General features: G+C 33.4%; 1 protein-coding gene across 14 annotated transcripts in view; it reads right to left on the reverse strand.

The window, feature by feature from the left end:
* Positions 1 to 17,211, reverse strand: part of LOC102966143 (NEDD4 binding protein 2 like 2) — a 105,837-nt gene that overhangs the window by 81,238 nt on the left and 7,388 nt on the right. For 12 of the 14 annotated variants that reach the window (XR_006221283.1, XR_006221299.1, XR_006221312.1 and 9 more), the window contains exons 3-6: positions 12,355 to 12,479; positions 7,990 to 8,078; positions 7,522 to 7,598; positions 4,486 to 4,632 (exon numbers count right to left, since the gene is read on the reverse strand). Coding sequence is in view for 9 of the 14 variants with exons in the window: in XM_042996726.1 (XP_042852660.1) it covers positions 4,486 to 4,632; positions 7,522 to 7,598; positions 7,990 to 8,078; positions 12,355 to 12,479 (438 nt within the window). In the remaining 5 variants the exon portion in view is untranslated. Of the gene's footprint in view, positions 1 to 4,485; positions 4,633 to 7,521; positions 7,599 to 7,989; positions 8,079 to 12,354; positions 12,480 to 17,211 lie in introns of those variants that run through there. The other 2 variants (XM_042997247.1, XR_006221340.1) reach the window with 2 other exon arrangements.

Consider the following 17,211-nt stretch of genomic DNA (forward strand, 5'->3'; position numbering starts at 1 on the left):
CAAAGCGCAAAGCTTTGGATTTATATGTCCTGAGAATGCAGTTAAAACTGCAAAACAAGAAAATAATCTACATAAAGTTATTTCAATGGACTCTACTGAACTTGCATGCAATTTTAACCATGAATGAACAGATTATTCTTACTTTTTTCCTTTAGTCACTAATAAAGTTCAGAGGCAAAAAGCCCCTGTGTCATCTTAAAAATCTCTCAATCTTCCCATTAATTTACAAAAAGTTCAATTTAAAAAAAAAAACAAAAACACTGAAATATTTATAACTGGACAACACTCCCAGATAAAGTCTTCAGTTACTCACCAAAGCAGGTACAATGCTTCTTAATGTGACTGGGTCTAGTTCTAAGACTAGGAGTCAAACTATAACTGTGTCCATACTAAATAATCTATTTTATTCATACTTAAGACAGCTTACTGACATTAATGGGCTCTACACTGGGAAGTATATTATAGTATGTGATTACTGCAGTCATCACACCTGGAACATGACACGGTTATCCAGAAAACAAAATTTGTTAGGAAAAAGTAGAAGATTATTTCTAATCTAAATCACTAAAATAAACTACTATTAAATGTATCGAGAAGTCAAAACTTTCCAATAGACACAGCCCTAGCTTGAGGTTCTTTTTTCAAAAAGTTATTTGGGTTACTCTTTCCCTTTGTTTCTGTGTGTACAGTGATAATGTACTAAGAATTTCCACAGGAGATATATTAAAAATTCAGCTTACAAATGTATATTCTATTACAAAAATTATGCCCTTTACTACAGCCTAAATAAAGATACTGAGGTAAATGACAGCCATTCTATTACAAGTTTTTGCAAAAATCATAATTATAAACTTCTCAAGGCTTGCTCCGCAATTTATAAAACATGCAAAAAATGAAAATTTTTTAGACTCAGGACACTTAGCAGTTTGAATCAGCTGAACTGATTTAAATGTTTCTTTGCAATGTAAAAAAAAGGAATCAAAAGACACAGGAGAAAATCAAGAGTTACTCCTCCTTGAAGACCTATTTCAACAAACTTAATAGTACTTTTTACCATTCTAAGGCTATTTTAAGGAAAAATCTGATATACAAACAAGAAGACCAATTAGTTTAACAGTAACCTTAATTTTAACAATAAAATAAAATAAAAATTGGCATGCCAATTTTAATCAGTAAAGAGAAAGAAAACCATTACCAAAGAAGATATTCATTAATCCCTTAATATAATCCCACCTTTCTCTGTAAATTCACAAGAATTACAGCTAACAATTTTAGTGAAAAAAAAATTTTATTTATATATTATAACCTATAAAATTGATCTTCAAAAACCAGTAACTCAACCTGCGTTTTCCTGCTACCACCAAATACTTATTCTGACTGATCATTGTAACAAAAGTAAACAATACTTTGTCATGATTCTAGATTAAGGTGTTACTCTATTTATATGGGTTGCAAATGTTAAAAACATACACACACAAATCTTCAGCCCTAATAATGAATTCTCAGTTACTGCACTCATGTTAGAATACTACATAAAACTTCAATGAAGACAACAAAACCATCCAGTCAAGGCACTAATGTATTAACATTTCTTCAACATTTTCTGAAGAGAACACCAGCAATTTTCTTTATAAATACTTAAAAAAAACTAGACTCAGAAAATCAGATATTTCTGCAATAGCAAAAACTAGAATTTGGTCAAAACAAGTATCTCATGTCCTTTGAAATCATGAATTCTTTCAAAACTTACCTATACATAAAACTAGAAAATTCCACAATCTATATTAATTAGACAAGAAATCAGCAAACTTCAAATACTTAAATCCACCCTATTGCCCCAACAGAACACAACCCAATCTTTTGTAAACAATCTTACTTTAAAACAGACATAAAATATTAAAAAGTTAACATTTCTTTTGAAAACGTGAACACGGAAAATAAAGATTACCTACCTAAAAAGCAGTACCAGAAGTTCGACTGAATTACCACATAAGTATTTTTGTTAGCAGGATTATGACATATAGAAAATTACAAATCTGCTTATTAAAAGGAAAAGTATTTTTACACCAAGCCTATCAAAAAACAAAGCTGCATTCTGTGTAACTAAATGTATTTTACCTTATTTAAATATGAGGACCAATGCCTCCTTTATTCTTTGGGATAGAGACCTACTACTCATAGCATAGCAACTGGGGGCTATTCCATTAAGAATATAACTGAATTAAAAAAAAAAAAAAAAGAGTATCTGAATAGAAGAGAAATTTTGATGAAAATATTTAATCAGTAAATTTCATATTTTTATAGATTTTTAACATCAAAGCAATGACTTCTAATAGTGACTATGGTATCTTTTATTGCATATTCATAGCTCGTTCTGTTATTGTTCAAATAATAAAAAAATTAACCAGAATGCTAAGGGGGGAACTACTGATTTAATATGCTTGGTGGAACTATTAAATTAATTTTGTCTTTAAAAAAAAAAAAAACCTCAAAGTCTTTCAGAATTTAATTCTCCTGCCTCAATAAGGATCTATGATTTAAAAAATCAGCAATGATTAATGATCTCTACCTGATTATTTAAGTACTCAGAAGTACCAAAAGATGAAATTGATCCATTATAAAATCTGGAAATTTATTTCAGGCTACTAACATGAACATACTTCCTTATAACATTAATCCTTCAAAGGCAATTCTCTAATTCCTTGAAAATGTGCTTAACAGATATTAAGCATCTATTAATCAAAATCTATAGATTCACAGCACTATTCCTCTCAACAGTTTTATAAAGACAGAAGGAAAGGAACACATAGTATATATATCTAACAGATTTTTCATCTGTCCCCAAATTAAATTCTTCTGTACTATTCTCAAAATGTGCTAACTTACATGATAAATAAAATAATGGGAAATGCAAGCCCAAATACTAAGAAGTGTTACCCTTAAATAAAAAAAAAATACGTGAAAATACTGGATGAAGAAAATGTGTATATATATATAAATATATATACATTTACACACAAAACATGGGTTAGCATATTCCTACTATATCACATTTAGTTAAGATGAACAAATACATACAAACACACATTGTTAAACAAAATAGAGCAAGATAATATTCAAATGTAACCAGCACTGAATAGTACAAATAAATAGAAATCATATTCTTATCTCACAAAAGGCAATGTAAAACAGACCTTGTTGAGAGTGCTATATTTAGTTTTGTGCCTTGCACTTAGTATTACTTAAAAAGTAATATATAGATGTGGGGTAACATTTAAAGTAAAGTTGAAAAGAACAGCAAATGGTTTTAAACAACATATAAAGGCAGATTATTAGGTTCAGGATGGGCTGGTTTAGGAGTCAGTTAATGGACCATGTAAAACATTTGAAGGATCAAAACATTATTTTTTAAAAAGCATGTAATTAGCTGGGGTTTTTTCCTAAAAAAAGAGCAAATCAAAGATTAGGATGAATTACAAAATCTCTGAAATGAATTCCATCTCAGGTTTTAAATTTTAAGTGACAGAACACAATCTAACAAAGAAAACTCTCCAGTGAGACATACAGTTGGCCTACAGAAAAATTAAAACTAGAAGAAATAAAATATCCTACAGGACAAATCTTCTTACAATTAATGCTAAGGACCTGTCCAAAAAATTTTAATATTAGAATTATACTGTGTTAAATTAGAGAAAAATGATTTATTATCAGAATAACCTGAAGAGCTTTTTCTAAATATACAGTGATTTCCCTATTTATCCACTCCAGAATTGGGGAGTGTGAAGGGGCAGGGCAATGGTTTGAGAAGAGTGATGAATATGTATATGATATATTATGAATATGTATATTGTGGAGAAAACCACCCAGGTGGTTGACATACCTACTGCTATATAGTATTTAATGGAGAATTTAAGCAATATGCTCTAATTAGCTTATAAATATTTTTGTCACACAGACGAATCTGCAGAAACATAATTTTACCTGTGTACTGAATAGGGGAATCAACTGAGGTGCCTATAAAAAGTTAGTATTTCTTACATATTTAAATGTAGGAAAGGTAGTTAAGGAAAATTACTAGCATTTTATGCAAAGTTAGATTTAGATATGAGCTATAAAACTGTTCAACATTATCTACAAAATAGGTAAAATTAGTTTAAAATTCAGTTGTAGAAAAACCATTCTAGGTCCTACCCACACTACTCAGATATTTTCATAATAACCAAGGGAATTACAACAAAAAAACTATAAAAACATTTAAAAAACCATTTTATATAATTTTTATTTACACTTTAGGATTTAAACAACTTGCTGGGAACATCCCTTGTGGGACAACGTAGTCTTTTTTTATTTGAAACTATTTAAACTTCAACATAGGCTCACTAATTTTTTTCAAGGGCAAGCAACAAATGTGTTAGCTGAAAATAGCCAACTTAATGATTATTTGTAACACAGACTTGATTAGGTGAGCCTAGAGATCCTCCCCACCTCTGTCTCCCCTGTGAAGGAGGAGGTCTTTGTGTGCTTTTGTGTGGCGGTTCCACTGAATTCATTACAATAGAGATGGACATTTCGTATTCGTAACGATCCAACATCTGAGCAATCTTCTTTCGAGATACACCATGTTTATTCCTCCTACCAAAAAAGAAAAGGATTCAATTCTTTAGGGTAACAAAGTACAGATTCTAAATTATATTTTACAAATAAACACTAAAAAATATACCTCATTCACATACATTTTGGACAAAAAAAATTTATACTGGCTCTCAAAAATTTTAACAATGTTTTAAAAATACTGGAAGACACCATAAATCACAACAAAATGTTAAAAGATAGTATCTTCTTCACACGGAACTAACTACCAATTTGCTGAACCATGGAGTTAATCTCCCCCCTGGCTTCTAATAACAAATCAAAGATTATAAGACAATGTTTTGGGAATTATAGAGGAATTGAGTGGACCTCTAGGACTTACAAAAGTCTTATGAATATTTATCACTTTTTAAGTTATTTTAGGACACTTCCTACTGTATTTTTATAATTTATTATCAACACCAAATTATTATTAGAGATAAAACAACTTGGACGTATTTTACAAAACAAAATGTTGAGTGACAGAAATTAGACACAATGAATATACATTGTATTTTATTTATATAAAATTTGAAAAAAGCATTAAACCATGGTGTTAGGCAAAAGGTGTTTTAGAAAAAAGATGCATTAAAAAAAAAAAGAAAACAGTAAGATGCATTAAAGAAAGGGAAGTAATCACCAGGAAAATTGTTACTAGGAAAAGGAATTGGAAGAACTTGTGAGGTGTTAATAATATTCTTATAATGTGGGTAAGGTTAAATGAATATTTACCTTACAGGAAATTTGTTAAGTTGTATATTTACATTTTACATAATTTTGTGAGTTTAATTACAACAACAAAAAGTGGTTTAAAAATTACTCTTGACCCTCAAAAAACTTTTAACATTTTACCCTTGTAGTTTTCTATAACTTGACTTGGATATGGCAAAACACACAAGAACACATTTTACATTTAAGGTTATAGTTCTAGATTTACTAATGTTAATTAATTTTTCCCAGAAAAGGGACACAAAGGAAATGTTTATGCTTTAAAACTATTGCTATTATGGTCAAGATGAGAAGAGAAAGCAAAAAAGGACTAGAAGACCAAAAAAAAAGGGCCAGAGGGGAAGGATGAGGTTGAAATGGCAAGATATAACTAAATCCACAAGATGTCAGAATTGGTAATTCAATCAACTTACCAAAAAAAATCTGTCTATACTAGACATCAATTAAGCTCACTTTATTTTATAAAGTCAATTATATTAAGAATTCTAATAAATTTCAACAGTCCTCAAATGTTAATGAAGCCTAACTGTATTTGTATTTCATCCTTTTATTCTGCATAACCCAAACAGCTTTAGTTCTTAAACTTGTCTCTTCTACTTGAGGTGAAATACACACAGAGAAGCAAGCAAACAATACTGAATATTAATAAATCTATCAGTTTTATCTACATATGATCACAGTATGCAAATCAGAAAGGGAAAAGGGGTAACCAAATGAATAAAAGGTAAGGGGAAAAGAAATTAGTTGAAGATCATACACAGAATAATAGCGTTAAGCTGGAAGAGGGCAAGCTGAGGTGGGGAAAAAAAAAAAACTGTTTTTTTAAAAAAAGGAAGCGATGGCTGCACAACTCTGTGAATATACAGTTGACCCTTGAACAACACAGGTTTGAATTGTGCAGATCCACGTACATATGGCTTTTCAGTAAATACAGTGCAGTACTGTAAGTGTACTTTCTCTTCCTTATGACTTTCTTAATAACACTTTTCTCTAATATATATAACATACAAAATAGGTGTTAATTAGGTGTTTATGTTACCAGTAAGGCAGCAGGCTATAAGTAGTTTGGGGGGGGGGGGAGGATCAAAAGTCATTATCAAAAATGGAATCAAACTTCCATTATCTGTGGATTTTCAACTATACCAGGGGTCAGCACCTCTATCCCTTTCATTGTTCAAGAGTCCACTGCACTGAGAACCATGAATTGTACACTTTTAATATGTAAATTGTAAGGTATGTGAATTATATTTCGAAGTTGTTACCAAAAGCAGGGAGAGGAAATAAAAAACAAAGAAAGAAAAAGAGTCATAGGAAAACCAGTGACATGAGGGGAGAGAGATCAAGGTAAACACAAATGGAAGGCCAGGGTAGAAACCCACAATCCCTCACTACAAATTTTGAAACTGACAATGCTCTGAAAACTCAGTCTTACGTTGACTCAGATGGCAGCAAAATCTAATCAAACCTGTACTCATCTGGCAGTACAACAAACATTAGATTATGCAGAACCTTTCTTATCTAATTACAGGACTAGTCATGATTTGCCACAGAAAAATTAAGATCTGTGATTATGACATGCTGCCCCAAACTCTGCTCAGCGTATGATGATTGCATATACGCACTATATCACCTTTCTTGAAAAAACAAACAAAAATAACCCAAACCCGAATTCTAAAACATACTGATTACAAGGATCTTGGTTATGGGATTATGAATCTGTAGTAGTAAAGATGAAAAAGAGAGAGCAAGCCGAAAACCCCAGGTAAAAAGGTGATGGGAGCTAAAATGGGAAGAGAAGTCTGAAGGGTATTGCAGATAAGTGGCCTCACTAAGCACCAGAGGAAAAGTTCTAACTTTTTCTTGAAAGTATTCTGGATCTCCACTAGCATTCAATAAACTATGAAACAGTGGTAGGAATTCACATAAGAAAAAGTAACACACTTAACAAGGAAAATTTAATAAAATCTACCAAGGGAAGGTGCCCCAAGAAGCCTTGAAGTCAATGCTTCTCTTAACAGAAAGTGAGTAGTCCCTATTCACAAGCAGCAAACATAAGACAAGCAAAAGCTAGTGAAGCAATTGTGTAAAGAAGAAAGAAAAAAAGAGAAAGATTCAAAAAATGTTTTCAAAGATAAGGATTCAAAAACAATTTGAGTGCCTTACTTTTCTAATTCTTCAGGATCAAATTTCCACCAAGTTTCAGGTTCATGAAACTCTACTCTGTATCCTTTTCCTATGGCCTACACAAAGGAAAGGAAGAAAACAAAAACCCAGAGAATACTTCTTAAAGTAAAAAAGAAGGCAGATAATTAGGAGTTTCATTTAGACAATACTTCTAAATTTGCTCTACCAAGAAAAATTCTACTTTTAAATAACATGCTCTATAAATATACTAAGACAACTTAACTGGACAATTTCAAATTACTATCCTCAAGTCCAGGCAAAACTAACAAGATGAACATATTTCTTTATAAGTACTATTCCCAGGTTTTAAAAACTAAGTAAATGAATACACCTCTTTATAAAATAGGGACAAATGTGTATATAATACATATCAAAGCAACCAAAATTTCAGAATATGAAAAAACTGACAGGATAAAATATTAAAATTCTCTCATATCTTATATTTACCATTTCCACATATGGTTTCATTTCCCAAGCTTGTGTATTAGTGTTGTCTATTATAACTGGAGATCTCCCTTGATTGATAGCTTGTTTTGCTGAAATAAAAAATAAATTTAAAAAACAAAAACAAAAACCAGAGAACTATTAGGTTAAAATATACAAAATAAAATGTAAACATTCATATTAAGAAATTTTCTATATCTCTGTACTTAAAACTAAAATTATGCAACCTCTTGAGTCAGTGCCATGAAAAAAAAGGACTCCACATTTATTAAAAGGGAATTAAGAGACATAACCACGGACAATGTGTATTCTCTAGACCGGATACTGGTTTTGACAAACTAACGGTAAAGAACATTTGGGGGAAACATTTTGTTGAACTTACAGCTAAGGAAGCCTTCAGTCTAGAGCTAACTTTCATTTAGAGGAAACACTGAATACAGTCTATGAAAAGAGGTGAACATTTACTGACATGGCAAGATGAAAACTGGTAACTAAAAATGGCAAATTATAACATAATATGTAAGTATGACTTTATTTTGGTCAAAATACAGAGATCCAGGGAGAGTTACTAAATATCAAAAGTGGGCATCTGAGGGTAACGGGAATATAAGCAATCTATGCTTATCTTTATCTATATTTCCCAATGTTCTATAATTACAAATAATGCCTTTGAAATAAGAAACTTAGGGTTTTGGTTTTTTTTTTTTAAAGAATGCTATGGATATATTATTACTTGCCAACAAAACTTTATATACCAAGTAGCTAAATACCAGTTAACTGACTTTGTAAGTATTTCTTAGGACTAGAATTCTCGAATTAGGAGCTGAGATCACATGGTACTTTTCTAAACTACATCTCCCTATCCCTTTGCCATCTCTTCCCCATGGGGTAAGAATCACAGCCACAGTGAGCCACTGTTAATGACAAGAGTGTTTATACCCCAAGTGTAAACAGACAAGAAACGTAATTAAGAACCTACAATAAAATTTAAAAGGCTGAGGCGAAAGGCAATGCTATGGAAGTTTTGTTGGTGCTTAGAATTCAAAACATTAAGTTCTACATAATGAAAACATTTATACAGATGTCTAAGGACAAACAATTCCAAAGGTTAAGTAGTAATGACTGTCGTGGAATACATATTTGGAAAGAAGATGTCTCTAACTAACAAAAGAAATTTTGAATTTGGGTCATAAATAGCCTACCAAAATGCTATCATCTCCCATTGCTCTATCCCGAATCATAAACAGTGATCAAATCTTTCATTAAAAAAAAAAAACTTACTAAACTAATTATCTTAAATGTCTAATAGTTAGGCTATCACCTCCAAGGAGTTACATTCCAGAAGAGGAGCTTAATAACCAAATTAAATCTCTGGTTTCAAGAATGGGAAGATTATCCTCTTTCAATGAAAAGGCTTCATGTAATACCACATTTCAGTACACTCCAGGAAAAAACAGTTCCTAAGTAAACAATGTTTGAATACCCAAATAATGAGAGTCATTTCTTAAACAAAATAACCACCATATTTTAAGAAACAGTAATGACACCTTGGAGAGGTTTTTAATTTACAGACAATCTAACATGAATTTAGAGTCTTCTAATAACACACACATGAAGCAGACAGATATTCCCAGAATGGTACCTGGCATTTAAAAGTATTCAATAAGGGGGTGCCTGGGTGGCTCAGTCGGTTAAGGGTCTGACTCTTGACTTCAGCTCAGGTCATGATTTCATGGTTCGTGGACTTGGGCCCCACACTGGGCTCTGTGCTACAGTGCTACAGCATAGAGCCTGCTTGGGATTCTCTCTCCTTCTCTCTCTGCCCCTCCCACCTCTCTTTCTCTCTCAAAATAAATAAACATTAAAGGAAAAAAGTATTCAATAGGGGTGCCTGGGTGGCTCAGTCAGTCAAGCCTTCAGCTCAGGCCATGATCTCATGAGCCCCGCATGAGCCCCGCATCAGGCTCTCTGTGCACAGCCTGCTTCAGATTTTCTGTCTCTCTCTCTGCCCCTTCCCCATACATGCACAGGCTCTCAGTCAGTGTTCTTACTCCTTGCTAAGTGCCTGGAGCCTGCTTGTGATTCATTCTCTCTCTCTCTCTCTCTCTCTCTCTCTCTCTCTCTCTCTCTCTCACACACACACACACACACACACACAAAATAAACTTAAAAAAATAAAAATATTCAATAAACATCTGTTAAAAAGAGAAATTTAGTCCTAAGTTAAGTCATGACTGTTAGTTATCATTACCTTGAAAACATTTATGTTATACTGATAATAAAACCAGCACTTTAAGCACTATTCTTTGTTCAGCAAGTATAACTCACATGACATAAACATTTTAATGTAATATTCTAGACCAGTACTGCAAAGAGGAAAAAAATGTTCCACACAAATTTCACAGTCCACCAAAGGTATACTGGCTTCATTAAGGAAAATGTTTCAGTAAGGAAACAATTCACTATTGGATAAAACCATTAGATATAAGGTTGATGGAGAACTTGATAATGGAGTAGGCTGCCCCTTTGAAGCTACTAATCAATCTTAGCATCACTAAAATTGGGACAACTAGACATATGGTTACATACATACATACATACATAAACCTAACAAATCCTCCTGTCTAGAACTAACCTCTATTTAAATACAGGAGAAAGAACAGGTTAAATAGTTACCACAAGGAAGCAGACAACTACAAAATATGGGACATTCTGTAGGACAAATAACCAAGTTCTACAACAAATTAATGTTATGAAGACAAAAAGAAGGTATAAGAGGATACAGATTAACGTAATTAAATGAAACATAAAACCAAATGTACTGCGAGGAACTAGCTTGTACCCTGATTCAAAGAGAACAACCGTAAAGAAATACTTACGACAACAGGGAAAATTTCATTACAGGGTGAGTATTAATTACATGACGTCAAGAAATTGTTTTTTTAAGTGTGATGATGGCATTGCAATTAAGATGCCATTAAGAAAAAGTTAATTTAAAGTGCATAAAATATGATGTCTGCAATGTACTTTAAAAACCTTAGCAAATAAAAGTTGGGGGGGGGGGTGGTAAAACAAAAAGGATAAAGCCAATAAAGGCAAAATCTCAATAACTAATAATAATTCCGAGTGATGGATGTATGGTGTTCATTGTAATCTCTCTACTCTAGGTTTAAATTTTTCATAATAAAAAACAATTTGTGGGGCACCTGGGTGCTCAACCAGTTGAGTGTCGGACCCTTGATTTTGGCTCAGGTCATGAACTCATGATTCATGCGATGGAACTCTGCATCAGGCTCCATGCTGACAGTGTGGAGCCTGCTTGGGATTTTCTCTTTCTTTCTCTCTCTCCCCCTCCCTCTCCTGCTCACTCTCTCTAAATAAACTTAAAAAAAATAAAAATAGAAACAATGTTGAATCATCAATGCATTCTTCATCTTTTTAAAAAGAAATTAACTTATAATGTAAGCACTTACTAGTTCTAGATCAAAAGTTTTCAATCTTGACTGCAACATCAGAATATCTGGATAACTTTCTAGTTATCTGGTATCTAGCATCTGGATACCAGTGCTCAGATCCACTCCAGGCCAACTAAACCACAATCTGTGGAGCTAACATTAACTCATAAGTTTTTTTTTTAAGTCCCTAGGAGGGGTGCCTGGGTGGCTCGGTCAGTTAAGCTTCTGACTCTTGATTTTGGCTCAGGTTCATGGGGTCAAGCCCCTCTACGAGCTCTGTACAGACAGTGCAAAGCCTGCTTGGGATTCTCTCTCTCCCTCTCCGTCTGCCCATCCTCTCCCCCAGCTCACATGTGCACGCACATTCCCTCTCTCTCTCAAGATAAACTTTACAAATAAAAATATGTGTGCCTATGTTATGAACCACCAATCTAGAAAGAGAAAAAACTGGTGTGCTTCTAAAAAATGTATTAAGTAGATTTTTTTTTTGTAGAATAATGTCAATGTGAAAAACTTTTAATATTCAAAGGTATTATATGAAGACAACATTACTATTATTCATAGAAAAATACTTTTTGGGAATATACAACAGTTTCAGGAGTTCTTTGAAATTTATTCCTTAGGTATAAAATAAAGGTTATCAAAATAACCCGCATCTCTATTTTGCCAGCCTATACTGGTACACTATTTACAGTTTACAAAATATACCTTTCTAAATTCTCTAATTTCATAACAACCTTGATCAAGTAAGGCAAATATAACTATCATTGCCTCTAACAGATGAAAAAATTGGGTCTCAAAGCTATTTAATGGCTTGCCAAAGTCATTCTGCTGGTAAAAGTCAAGTTGAGAATAAAAACTCAGTCTTCTCCTAGTCAAATATTCCATCCCAAAGACGTGGCCCAAAACAAACCTCTGTTCTGGTTCCAGTCATGGGCATCACCAAGTTGATTAACATTATACCTGTACCCATCTTGATGGTGAAAATAGTCATCAGTGCTGAACACAATGCCATCACGACTCTGACCAAGCAGAATTCTGTTAATAAAAGAAATCATAAGGTGCCATTTATAAAATTTATAACCATCAAAAATAAGCCACACAGGAATGAATCTCTGGTACTTACCTGTAAATATATAGCAAACATAATAGCACGGGAGCAGATTTCAGATTTCAAACATCACTTCACACTTAAATCTATACAATTACAACCAGTAACGTTTGTAGGTGGCATTTGTATCACCACTTTTAAAAACATTCTTCAACCAATCCCCAAATTATGTTAACTATTATCCATGTTTTAACTTTAGTGTGAACTTGTATTTATAATTTCTAAAATTGCCTAAATTTAGTGCAACAAGTAACCTAAAAGGCAAATAAGCCTAAGCAATTCATCTGGGGAAAATTTTATTTGACCTAAGATAGCCTTGATAAACTCATTTCCACAAGGCACAAATACATACGACCTAAAAGTGGAAGTCAGAAATAGCTTGAGGCTTAAGGTTGTGAAATAACATGTAATCCTCCAAAGTATAATCAAACTTTAAATCTGCTAAGAGATTAAATTACTAAATGAAGTCAATTACTAAGCACTAAATAAAAAACACACTCTTCAAATAAGTCAATGATAATCAAACTTTGTTCTCACAATATGATACTACCTTAAATTTCTAGGCACAGTGAGATTAACTAGTGTTCAGATTGTCAGAGAATTCCCCAAACCAGTGACTCATGAATTAAACTGGGGCGGGGGGTGCTGAGAAAAGGTAAAAAACAGTGAATATAATTTGGATCCAACAATAATAGAAGTTTTTTGTTGTTGTTGTTTCTCTCCTCCCTCTCAGACATTAGGCAAGTGGATATCATTTTATAATTTTTTCTGGAAGAGAGTGGAAAGTGGTGGAAGGGATTGAAAATAAGAGTATTGTCATGGGATGATTCAAGAACACATACCTCCAAATCAAAGGAATAGGAAGGACTCCAACTATTAAGACAAACCTATCCCTCCTTTCCTCAGCTTATTGTAAACCTGTAAATAGGCATTCCTCAGAGATATTGCAGGTTCAGTTCTACACCACAATAAAGGGAGTCAAATTAATTTTTTTGGTTTCCCAGGGCATGTAAAAGTTATTACTAAAAAAACAATACATATATATATACATATACATATATACACATATATATACACATATATATATATACACACCTTAATTCAAAAATATTTTATTGCTAAAAAATGCTAACCATCATCTGAGCTTTCAGTGAGTCGTAATCTTTTTTGCTGGTGGAGGGTCTTGCCTCAATCTTGATAGCTGCTACTGATCAGGATGGTGGTGGCTGAAGGCTGGGTGGCTGTGGCAATTCTCTAAAACTGGACAATTTTGTATTGTATCATCTCTTCCTTTTGTAAACAATTTCTCTGTAACGTGATGCTGTTTGATAGCATTTTACTCACAAAAGAACTTCTGTGAAAATCAGATTTAATCCACTCAAAACCTGCCACTGCTTTAACAATTAAGTTTATGGAATATTCTAAATCTTTTGTTGTTATTTCAACAATGTTCACAGCATCTTCACTAATGGACTTCATCTTAACAAACCACTTTCTTTGCTGTCCATAATAAGAAACACCTCATCTGTTAAAGTTTTACCATGAGATTGCAGCAATTCAATTACATCTTCAGGCTCCACTTCTAATTCTAATTCTCTTGCTCTTTCTACCACATCTGCAGTTGACTTCTCCACTGAAGTCTTAAATCCATCAAAGTTATCCATGAGGGTTGGAATCAACTTCCAAATTCCTCTTCATATAGATATTTTGACCCCATTAATCATGAATATTCTTAAGGGCATCTAGAATGGTGAATCCTTTCCAGGAGGTTTTCAATTTACTTTCAACTTACTTTGATCAAAGAATCACTATTTTTGGCAACTACAGCCTTACAAGATGTATTTCTTAATAATAAGACTTGAAAGTCAAAATTACTCCTTGATTCACGGGCTGAAGGATGAATGTTGTGGTAGCAGGCATGAAAACAACATTAATCCTGTTCTGCATCTCCACCAAAGCTCTTGGGTAACCAGGTATACAGTCAGTGAGCAGTAATAATTTCAAAAGAATCTTTTTTTCTGAGCCATAGATCTCAACAGTGGGCTTCTAATATTCAGTAAACCATGTTGTAAACAAACATGCTGTCATCCATGCTGTCTGCTCAGGCAGAGTGCATTTAGCATAATTTTTAAGGGCTCTAGGATTTTGAGAATAGTAAATGACTATTGCCTTCAACCCAGTCACGAGCTGTGTTAGCCCTTAACAAGAAAGAGTCGGCCTGTCTTTTGAAGCTAAGGCACTGACTTCTCCTCTCTAGCTATGAAAATCCTAGATGGCAACTTATTCCAGTAAAAGAATGTTTGTCTACACTGAAAATCTGTCATTTAGTGTAGCCACCCACCTTCATTAATTATCTTAGCTAGATTTTCATTAATTAGCTACATCTTGCTGCAGCTTCTACACCAGCACTTCCGCTTCACCTTGTACTTTTATGTTATGGAGACAGCTTCTTTCCTTAAACTTCATGAACCAACCTCTGCTAGCTTCACACTTTTGTGTAGCTTCCTCACCTCTCTTGGCCTTCACAGAACTGCAGAGTGAGGACTCTGGATTAGGTTTTGGCTTAAGAGAATGTTGTGGCTGGTTGGATCTATTATCCATACTACTCCAACTTTCTCCATACTAGCAAGGCTATTTTGCTTTATCATCATTTGTGTGCTCAGTGGAGTAGCACTTTTAATTTCCTTCAAGAACCTTTCCTTTGCAGTCACAATTTGGCTGCCTGTTTGGCTCAAGAGGCCTGGCTTTTGGCCCATCTTGACTTCTGGCATGCCTTCCTCACTAAGCATAATCACTTCCAGCTTATGATTTTAAGTAAGACGTGCAACTCTCCCTTTCGGAACACTTAGAGACCACTGTAGGGTAACTCACTGGCCTAATTTCAAAATTGTTGTGTCTCAGGGAATAAGTAGGCCTGAAAATAGGGAGAGAGATGGGGAACAGCAGGCTGGTGGAGCAGTCAGAATACAATGTTTATCAATTAAGTTTCCTATCTTATATGGGCACAGTTCGTGGCACCCCAAAACAATTATAATAGTAACATATGAGTTGCCTGGGTGGCTCAGTCAATTAAGCATCTGACTTCGGCTCAGGTCATGATCTCACGGCTCATGAGCCGGAGCCCTGCATCTGGTTTTGTGCTGACAGCTCAGAGCCTGGAGCCTGCTTCCGAGTCTGTCTCTCCCTCTCTCACTCTGCCCCTCCCCCACTCACACTCTGTGTGTCTCTCTCTCCTTCAAAATTAAACATAAAAAATTTTTTTTAATAGTAACATCAAAGATGACTAATCACAGATTACCATAACAAATATACTAAAAATAAAAAAGTTTGAAATATTCTTAGAATTGCTAAGTGACATAAGGACATTCAGTGAACAAATGCTTTTGGAAGAATGGAGCAAAAGACTTTCTTGACACAGGGTTACTGCAAACCTTTAATTTGTAAAAAGCGCAGTATCTATGAAGCACAATAAAACAAGGTATGCTTGTACATTTTATAATAAAAATAAAAGTGCAGATATAAAAATAAAAAAATTTAAACATGCATTTCCAATTATAGAAACTATAGTTTGAATTACTTCAAACAAAGCAAATGAAATTAAATGGTTAGTTATTTGCGAGGCTGGAGTTGGATTTCTTTTTTAAGTCACCATGATTTTTCCAAAATATACTATCTAACATAATTGGCATCTTATTTGTTTATACAGACAACCCAGAATATAAAAATGCTACAATATTAGCATTCCAAACCAAAGCTCAATCATCTAAAAATAATTTTGACCATAATCAGCCTTATCATATCAAATTATTTTCAACAGTATCAGAAAACTGATACCACCTTTCTTAGACATCCTGTTTCATTGTTTTCCATTCTCTTATTAGCACTGATTTTTCAGATATTAATAATACCATACGACAAACGTATAATAGCTTTTGTACCCAAGAAATGTTTTAACCACAAAAAAAGGTAGGTGGCGGGGTGTGGAGAGGGGAGGAGATAGCAAATCAACTTACACCATTAAACCAAGTAAACATCAAACATGAATAAACCTCTATGAAGAACATCTTAAATATATAAATCATAATTACAGCAAATAATTTTAGCTTGGAGAGAGACTTTTTCCTCCCAGACTGTTCATGCAGCTTTTAAAAATTCCCTGAATTACCTCAAACTGTGAAGCTTTATTTTGGGGACTTATATAAAAAATTACCTGTAATCTATTTGGATATATTTGATGCCATATCAACCATCTGAACCAAAAATAAGTTACTTAAAAATATTAACATTTTCAAAATTCTTATGGTCTGATTCCATTAGAACTTTCACACATTAAGTAAGGTGTTAAAATGAATCCTCCAAATGTCAAAACTTAGAACTCTGAAAAATCAAGTATCTAATAAAAAAAAAATCAGGTATGAACTCACTGGCTACTTGATTTGTATTTTCCAGAATATCTATCTTTTTGAAAACTTACTATATGACAAGCATTTTATGTATATCTATGACCCCATTTAACTCTCCTGACAACTTTGCCAATTTGATATTAAACAAATCCAGAAAAAAAAATGACTTCAGAAATCAGGCTCCTGGAGTTACATAGCAGTGTCAGAGACAAAACCAATGGCTTACAATGAGGCCTGCTTCCTGGTATTCACCCCC

Source organism: Panthera tigris, chromosome A1, assembly GCF_018350195.1.
Source record: "Panthera tigris isolate Pti1 chromosome A1, P.tigris_Pti1_mat1.1, whole genome shotgun sequence".
Taxonomy (NCBI): Eukaryota; Metazoa; Chordata; class Mammalia; order Carnivora; family Felidae; genus Panthera; species Panthera tigris.